The sequence below is a fragment of the Anastrepha ludens genome, chromosome 2 (genome assembly GCF_028408465.1).
Source record: "Anastrepha ludens isolate Willacy chromosome 2, idAnaLude1.1, whole genome shotgun sequence".
In the NCBI taxonomy this organism is placed as follows: domain Eukaryota; kingdom Metazoa; phylum Arthropoda; class Insecta; order Diptera; family Tephritidae; genus Anastrepha; species Anastrepha ludens.
The window spans coordinates 166,226,617-166,235,784 of record NC_071498.1 but is presented as its reverse complement, the minus strand read 5'-3'; the positions used below and the strand labels follow the sequence as shown (position 1 = coordinate 166,235,784).

The 9,168-nt window shown below is 40.1% G+C and overlaps 2 protein-coding genes across 4 annotated transcripts; one reads left to right on the top strand and one right to left on the bottom strand.

Annotated features, from left to right (window-relative positions):
• Window positions 1–1,372: 1,372 nt before the first annotated feature.
• On the top strand, window positions 1,373–2,778 carry LOC128855783 (uncharacterized). Of its 2 annotated transcripts, none has more exons than XM_054090960.1 (2): window positions 1,373–1,733; window positions 1,961–2,778. In XM_054090960.1, the coding sequence occupies exons 1-2, from the start codon at window positions 1,713–1,715 to the stop codon at window positions 2,585–2,587; spliced, it is 648 nt and encodes a 215-aa protein (XP_053946935.1). In that variant the 5' UTR covers window positions 1,373–1,712; the 3' UTR covers window positions 2,588–2,778. The 2 variants fall into 2 exon arrangements, with proteins under 2 accessions (XP_053946935.1, XP_053946936.1); XM_054090961.1 differs by having other exon boundaries at window positions 1,375–1,840.
• A 2,888-nt stretch (window positions 2,779–5,666) lies between these two features.
• LOC128855784 (uncharacterized) lies at window positions 5,667–6,761 on the bottom strand. 2 transcript variants are annotated; one of them, XM_054090962.1, is made up of 2 exons: window positions 6,695–6,746; window positions 5,667–6,474 (listed from the first exon to the last, which is right to left on the bottom strand). In XM_054090962.1, exons 1-2 carry the CDS (start codon window positions 6,713–6,715, stop codon window positions 5,848–5,850), a joined length of 648 nt encoding a protein of 215 aa, XP_053946937.1. In that variant the 5' UTR covers window positions 6,716–6,746; the 3' UTR covers window positions 5,667–5,847. The 2 variants fall into 2 exon arrangements, with proteins under 2 accessions (XP_053946937.1, XP_053946938.1); XM_054090963.1 differs by having other exon boundaries at window positions 5,668–6,474; window positions 6,588–6,761.
• Between the last annotated feature and the right edge of the window lie 2,407 nt (window positions 6,762–9,168).

Below are 9,168 nucleotides of genomic sequence, written 5' to 3'. Positions count from 1 at the left end.
ACACATACCAAGTGATGAGAGTCTATCAGCCGATTCTGTTAAATTCACTCAGGGCTAAATAACGGTCTGCTACATAGACCACCTCCTAAAATCTTTTCACTAAGCGTCCAATTATTCGTTGATCAAACGGCAACGTAGCAACACGAGCGGAGGCTGCATTCATTTTTTTCGTATTTCACCAACACAATCTCAGTTTTTTCGTAAACAAAAGGCTGCCATGACCCCAGTGACGTTACCCAATCAGCTGATTCTTTCAAATTCGGGGGGAGCTGATCAACAATCTGATCTTCATCACACTTTCCGAATTATTTTCGCTATGAAACCAATCGCCGTTCAATAACAAGTGTGATTTTCTCAACTCTAATAAATTCAGCAAGGGCCATGAATTTTAAGATTTTTTAAGTAACGGGATTTAATATTAATTTCCCATGTTTTTCCTTGTCAACTAAAACTAGTTTTGAAAATTTACTTGCTTTAGACTATTAGTAAAAACAGTGTGAATGCCGGTTCCTCAGCTCTTGAAATGAGATCAATTCGTAGAGAATTTCATGCAGTTTCCATAATCATTATTTAATCTTTTCGCGAAAGTAATTTTTTGAAATATGGAAATATGAGAGATATTAGAATATCTGTTAAGTTTAACCTTTGTATTTGTGGTAGTGGAAAGCTGAAGCCGAAAGGTAATATTAATTTTTTTTTGTATCCAATCTTAGCCGTTAACGACATTCCTATGCCCGAACAATTCGTAGCCGAATGGCTAGGGAGAGCGTAGGTTGCACGGAGATTCAAACTTGCACTCGAGCTTGACTTGTTTACAGTAGCACAGAAAACAAACTATGTGACATATCACGCTAAAATTTGCCACGTAAGCTTATAACAGTCCTACCAAAAAACAAAAAATTTATTTTTGCCATATGTCATCCGCGGCCCGTTTTATTGATAACGTCTCGTTCATATTTGAGCAGAAGGTATTTCATCAACTTCCCTAAATTCGAAACACTGTGCATCGTTGCTGAAATTGACTCACTGTGGCGAAATTCCATGGAATATTTCCTCAAAAAAACCAATAGCAAAAGCTGAATATTTATTAAATATTGAGTTCAATTCATAACATCCATATCGACAATCTTTATTAGAATACAGACATTAAACATAGTCCACTGTTTTCAACAAAATTTCCTTTGAAATATTTGTAATGTGGCAACACAATCTATATTGCATTCTACTACTACGTTTTTGTATTAATAGTAACTCCCATTTTTTATTTGTTTACTTTCCTTTTCCTTTTTAGCATTTTCGAAATAGGTGGCCATTAGAAAGCACCCTGTAGTAAGCTATTTGCTCAAATTCCCGCTTCATTTCCGGCAGGGTAGTGCAAATATGTGTCACTACATTTGTGTAACTGATCGGAGATTACAGTTTTGTGTTGTAAACTTTCTATGAAAAAATTTTTATCGCCTCCTGCGAACGAACAAAACTGAGCTATTTTTGTTATACTGAAATATTTTTATTGCGTATATTTGTAGCTTTTTTCTATCATATAATCCAGCTGAAGTAAAGTCTTAATCTCTTCGCGCCACCAACGAAGTCCCACTCATCTTTTACAAATTCAATTGCAAAAACAAACACTCTTCGTTAGCGCCGGCGGAGGCAATAACATTAGTGTGTTTTTTTTGTTTTTGCCAGTTGGTATTTGATTTCATCGACGGCCAATGGCTCGTTGCAACACAAAGGTAAACGGTATAAAGATCGCGCCGCAAACGAAATCGAATCATAATCAACTCAACACTCAATCCAAACAATACTTACTGCTGCAAGCCTGAAGATGCGTACATTTGTGGTAGGTGACTCATACCGCGAAATAAACGAAATAAAACGCAAGGATTCGCGAAAACAAGAACTTCGCAAATGACGGATTTAAGTTTGTTTCTAAACTCTTCACTTTTCGTTTTGTTTATAGGTCCTGTGCTTGGTTGCCGTCGCGTCGGCTCAATACAACTACCCTCAACAAGGAGCAGTTGATCTCTCCGGTTTAGCACCAAGTGGTGGCGCTCAACTCTCTCAGCCCATCCAACCAGCACAGAATGAATACAACAAGGAATTTTACACCTACTCGGCTCCAGAACAAGAATTTAGCGATATTGGTGCCAACGACAACATCGCCAACTCACTGAAAAAGAACTTGCGTGTGGTCTTCATCAAGGGACCCGAAAACACTGGACTCGAGAATGCCGCTTTGCAACTGGCCAAATCGGCTGGCGATGAGCGCACTGCCATCTATGTGCTTAACAAGCAAGCGGACATCGGTGATTTGGCCAATAGATTGAACTCGCTGCAGAGCAACAGCAACAAACCTGAGGTGCACTTCGTTAAGTACAGGACACCCGCCGATGCTGAAAATGCCCAACGCGCCATCCAATCGCAGTACGATTCTCTGCCCGGCCCATCCTCCAGCAGTGCTGGCGGTGCTGCACCGGTCCTGAACTTTGCCTCTCAGGCACCTCATGCTGCTCCCGCCCCAGTTGCACCAGCCACCTCGTACATTCCACCACAAGCGTCGTATTTGCCTCCCGGCAGAAGATTCTAAGCTTTGATTTGTTGATTTCATTGTTGATTATTTTTAATGATTTGTTTTTTTGTTTTTTTAATAGTTTTATTTTAGTATTTAAGATGAGACAACACAAACACAATAGAACAATAGAAAAATTACCTGACAAAAAAGTAAAGAAAAAAATAAACAAAGAAACTGAAATAAATGAAAGAATTGCCATATAGAAACACTAAAGTTATTATCTCCTCTGCCAAAAAAAAACTTTAGAAAGGAAATTAGTAACAAAAATATTCTGTAATATCCAGGATAAGCGAAAAACTGCAATCTTGTCAGCCAACCAAGCGGTTTTTAATGGCCTTCGGATACAATGAAGTAATCCTTAACTTGTTGATGGAATGCCTTGATAATCTTATTACAAGTGTCACGACCAATCAAGTCTGTCTTCTCTGGATACCAGATTATTGATTTTTTTGAAGAAATCAAGAAAACAAAACTTCAGACTGACTAGTAAAACTAAAGAATAATGAAAATATATACAAATTCAATTACAAACTTACACCTAATTGAAATTTACAAACCTACATCTAACTAACTAAAAGATACAGTTAGTTCATTAGTACAGAAAATTATTTCTTTGAAAATGAAAAATGTAGCCAGTTTGATTTGGAGATCTCATTAAAATCACGAAGGGCACGTTCAATAGGAGCATTGCGCGCATAATTTGTATTGAACTTATTTAAATAGTAAGGAAGAGCATTGCGAAGAATTCTGGTGAGGCAGAAAGGGGCAGTCATTGTCACCTTTAATAGCATTGAAAACAAAGGAGAGCAAAATAATCTACCTTCCACTTTCTAAGGACCTTAGGTTGATCAAAAGCAAATATGATGTGTAAGTTGGGATGGGATCAGAAAATTTTACTGATCTTAGTATAAATTTCGGAGACACCTTTCATACACGTTCGACCCTGTCAATTGAAAATGTATGCGGCGCATTCCAACCTGGAGCGAACGAATACAGTAAACAACAATTTCAGGGTACAAAGGTCCCTAAAATTTGAGCTATTTCGTCGTACAAAGCCTAAGACAGAATATGATTTTGATAAGGTAAGATAAAGTAATGTTGCTATTAAATAATTATAAATTTCTTTTTCCTTGTTCACTCCTCTCAGGAGCATAGGGAATCGACAAGACTTGTCTTGCATTGGTTTCGTTAATCTATTTGATTTCTAACAGGGTAGGTAATTAGCCTGCCGCTAAATTATTACTTATGCGTTGAAAAAATTTAATTGCCAGCAAACTCCGAAAGAAGCGAGCATCGACTCTCCTTACAGGTCCAGAGACCGCAGAAAGTTTGTGCAAAACGGCACTGTCAACGCTGATAAAAGAATAATAAGAAGATTAAAGGGAAGTATATGGGAACAATTTAGCAGTTTTGAAACTCTGCAGACAATTTTAGAGCTCTTATAACCGAAAAGTATAAAAAAGGCTATGATGAAACGTTTATACCAGCTCCAGGTTTTAACAGAAACAAAACTTGAACCGCTCGTGATGTTTTCTAGGGACCTTCTAATTAACAATCTCCGCTCCTCGCCGTTATGCGCTACATACCAATGAAAAAAGTCTACTATGAACAGGCTGAAGGTGTGACATTCAATTCAGGAATATCATCCACCTCGATAGTCTAGCGTAAGTGAACTAGCCTGCCATCCCAAAGGTTGTGGGTTCGAATCACATGTAAAGCACGGTCATCGCACTTTTCCAAACTTACTACTTTCCTACTTTCTAAAAATAAAAATAAAAATAAAATAAAAAATTTCATTGCTCAACCCCAAAAACCTTATCCTTCCAATCCTTACAAAAGTTAGCGCTTCACTAGCGTTGCAAGCAAAAAAACAAAGAAAAGACACAGTTACAGCATCAGTGGCGTCAGCAAGAGGAAGCGGGCAATCGCGGTAATAGCGCAGATATAACAAAATTTTGTGAAGTCTTTAACTATCTGCGCGATCCCTCTGGCAGAAAAATGTGAAACACAGATGGCGATCTAAACAGTTAGAAGGTGTTGTTCCTAAGGAAGGACAGGTGGACACTCCCACTACTTACGACTGGTAGTGGCAGCCTAATCACCTACCCTGCCAGAAAGCAAAAAAATAGATTAACGAAACCAACGCAAGACTGAGTCTTGTCGAGGTCCTATGCTCCCGAGTGAAGTGAACAAGGAAAAACAAAATCGCTCCCTATAACTCAATATTTCACGCAGCAGCCTGAGGTGATCTCAGATAAATCACCTGTAAGAAAGAGCCCATTGACTCAGCAATGGCAACTGCGAACGATCATCCCATTCAGGATCGCTTTGACCGCTGCCTTGACCCTTCCAAATGTAAGATTGCTCAACCCTGGATGACGACTGATTTATGATGAAATTGATCAGTTGACTAATAGCCAGGCCTGCAAGCCATCCGTGAATAGGTCCTTTAGAGGCTGTCTCCAGAGGCTGCTGTTCACCTCATGGAATGTGAGTGGAGTGACAATCTCCACCAAGCTCGGTCAAAGGATGTTCATTGATTAGACTAGAGGGATAAGCTCAAAATTTCTAGTGATATTTGAATGAATAAATTGAATGGGTAAAATAAAAAATTCAATTCGATTTATTTTTCAGTAGCACTACGAAAAATTTCAAGCAATTTCAATCTGAAACACGCTAAGCCATTTCTCTATCGATTTGGAGATTTTCGTGTTTGGACCATAGATTCCCATGCCGACTCCAGTATTTGTTTTCGAACCATCTGTAAACCACTCGGGCCTTCTGCAATCGGCCCAAGGCCCTCCCTGTTCCCATTCATCGCGGTCTGAGACTTTGGCTTTCTGCTTTCCCATGACTTCAGAGTATTTTAACCATGACCCAAACTCGTCAATATCAGAATACCTTTCACATTTAGCTTATCCTCGATGAGGTCTTCTTTGTTATTGCAATTACCAAATATTGGTTCCTAAGTTTATCAATCATTCATAATAGAGCCTATGACATCGACATATTGCTAAGAGCATGGCTGACCTTTTAAGATACATTCACATGTAATTTTGAAATAATAACTTTAGTTTTTTTATATGACAACTCCTTTATTTATTTCAGTTTCTTTGTTTGTTCATTTTATTTTTTTTTTACTTTTTTGTCAGGTAATTTTTCTATTGTTCTATTGTGTTTGTGTTGTCTCATCTTAAATACTAAAATTAATCTAATCGAAAAACAAAAAAACAAATCATTAAAAATAATCAACAATGAAATCAACAAATCAAAGCTTAGAATCTTCTGCCGGGAGGCAAATACGACGCTTGTGGTGGAATGTACGAGGTGGCTGGTGCGACTGGGGCGGGAGCAGCCTGAGGTGCCAGAGAGGCAAAGTTCAGGACTGGTGCAGCACCGCCAGCACTGCTGGAGGATGGGCCGGGCAGAGAATCGTACTGCGATTGGATGGCGCGTTGGGCATTTTCAGCATCGGCGGGTGTCCTGTACTTAACGAAGTGCACCTCAGGTTTGTTGCTGTTGCTCTGCAGCGAGTTCAATCTATTGGCCAAATCACCGATGTCCGCTTGCTTGTTAAGCACATAGATGGCAGTGCGCTCATCGCCAGCCGATTTGGCCAGTTGCAAAGCGGCATTCTCGAGTCCAGTGTTTTCGGGTCCCTTGATGAAGACCACACGCAAGTTCTTTTTCAGTGAGTCGGCGATGTTGTCGTTGGCCCCAATATCGTTAAATTCGTGTTCTGGGGCCGAGTAGGTGTAAAATTCTTTGTTGTATTCATTCTGTGCTGGTTGGATGGGCTGAGAGAGTTGAGCGGCACCACTTGGTGCTAAACCGGACAGATCAACTGGTCCTTGTTGTTGATAGTTGTATTGAGCCGAAGCGACGGCAACCAAGCACAGGACCTGTAAACAAAACGAAGAGTTTAGAAAAAAAATTTAATCCGTAATTTGCGAAGTTCATGTTTTCGCAAATCCTTGCGTTTTATTTCGTTTATTTCGCGGTATGAGTCACCTACCACAAATGTACGCATCTTCAGGCTTGCAGCAGTAAGTATTGTTTGGATTGAGTGTTGAGTTGATTATGATTCGATTTCGTTTGCGGCGCGATCTTTATACCATTTACCTTTGTGTTGCAACGAGCCATTGGCCGTCGATGAAATCAAATACCAACTGGCAAAAACAAAACACAAAAAACAAAAAAAGCAATGGGCAAATGGCCTAGCGTCTTTCAGGCAGAAATTCATGCAATTTCAATCTGTGCTAGAATATATTATTTTTATTTATTTATTTATTTATTTATTTAAAAGAGTAACAGAATTAAATGAGAGGCAACAAGGGTGTGCACATGGGTGTATACACAGATAGTCAGGCTGCATTGAAAGTACCAGCTTTCCATTCTGTGGAATAGAAACTGGTGTGCGAATACCTCAGCAACCTAAACCAATTTGGTGCAACAAATAAAATTGTACTTTGCTGGGTTCCGGGTCACTTTGAAATAAATGGTAATAAAAATGCTGATGAGCTCGCTAGGAAGGGGTTGACAGCAGATTTTCACGGTCCAGAAACATACTGTGGCCTTAACTGGGCAGAAGCTAAATGTTGGTTAAGTAATTGGGAAAATACTCAAAGAATTACCCAGCGGGAAGTCACAGAAGTACGCCGTCAAGTCAAAAGGTTTATGAGACCTTTTAAATAGAATAGGGAACTGCTTTACTTGCGCAGTGTAGGTATCAGTAAAATAGTAGGTTTTTTGAGAGGTAACTATTACCTAAATTAATATCTCTCAGAAATTCACATTGGGAATTAGACAGAGTGTGGACTCCGCCTGGAGAATGATGAAACTACAAAGCGTATCTTGTGCAACTGTCAAAGGCAAGACTGCACATCTTTTAACGAGATCAAATGGATTCGAAGGAAATGAAGGATGCTCCTGGAAAATTTATTGAAGAATTTGGCCTTTCCAACCACTTCCCAGCCTGAGGTAGGGAACATCTAATGGCAGTAGTGCCAGTCAACAGGAATAGTATTAACTACTCCTAAAACATGAAGTGGGACAAAATAGATAAATTAGGTCGAATTATCGGCCATTGGGTCTCCAAAAATAATAAGAGTGTAAATACGATGTAGACTTCAAAGATGTGACCTACAATTTAATGCTGTCTCACTAAAGGCCCATCCATAGCTGTATGCCCACTCCAGATAGGTGATGTTTATTTGAGAAGCCTTCTTAAGTCAGAAATATTGCATACTCAGATGTTTGTTGAAACCTGTTGTTGTTGTTGTAGCAGTACCCTTGCCCTGTCAATGTAGCGTAATCACCGGTTGTCTTCGTCTAGCTCATCTAACGGTAGGCGCAGGAAAAAAGCTGTTTCGACGGGTTGGGTCCAGAGGGAGAGGGGTGTTAGATGAGTTGGTTTAATGGGGCATGTGAAAAGGTGGTTAGTGTCGTGCGGGGTGCCTTCACATGCTGGACATATGTTTAGTATGTCGGGGTTGATTCTGGATAAGTAGGGGTTTAACCTGCTACAATATCCAGTACGTAATTGTGCCACCTGATGTGCCTGGGAGGTGGCTCAGGCTCGAGCAGACGTTTGCATGGGTGAGGCCTGCGGTAACACCCTAGCAGAAATTGCTTACAGAGCAATTCGCTATGCTCCTTAACAGGCAGCATTATGGCCTGATCATGTAGGTCTTGTATTCGTGACATCAAAAGACATCCTGTCGCGGTTATTAATGCAGTGTTTTGACAGGTCTGAAGCTTTGTCCACTGCGAATCACTGGCTCCAGGCGACCAGACAGGCGCAGTATAGTTTAGAACCGGTCGGCCTATTGCTTTAAAAATCGACAGCAACATTTCCTTGTCTTTGCCCCAAGTGCTGTCGGCAAGCGACTTCAGGACCTTGTTGCGATTCTGTACTTTAGTTGCAATAGCGGTTGTAGGAGAGAAGGAGAGCCAGCTGTCAAAGGTAACTCCCAATATTTTGGGGTTGCTAACCGTCGGAATTTGTGTATCATCGACTTTCACCTTGAGTTGTAGCTTGACCTCCTTTGTCCAGGTGATGAAAAGGGTCGCCGTGGATTTAGTGGGGGAGAGTTGTAAATTCCTCGCAGGGAAGAAGCGAGAAAGGCACCACCTCGGTTAGGTTTGTTGAAACCTGGCAAAAGTTGGTTACTCTAGCGGAAAACTCTCTGATGTTTGATAACCGATGATAGGGGACAAATTTATAATTGAGATTAAAAAAAATTATAGAGTAAAGCTGCGAGTACACTGGTGACTTGTATTGTATATTAAGCTCAGTCTATTATTTATTTACAATTGTTCCCATACCAATTATTTCGTACTATTTTATATTATATTATCATCATAAATTCCTAGAGTTCCAGTGTGGAACATAGGACCATTATAGTTAGTACAAATAAAAATCTTTACACTCAGTTCGAAATGACCGTAAAATACCCCAGCAATGCCCTATGCGGCATCTATGACCGTGCGAGGGTTGCTACTAGTAGAGTATTCGCCTGCCTATAGACAAGGTGAGAAGCTTTTTTTAATTCCGCATACCTTGTGAGCGCAAGATATGGGTCAGACAAGTAACT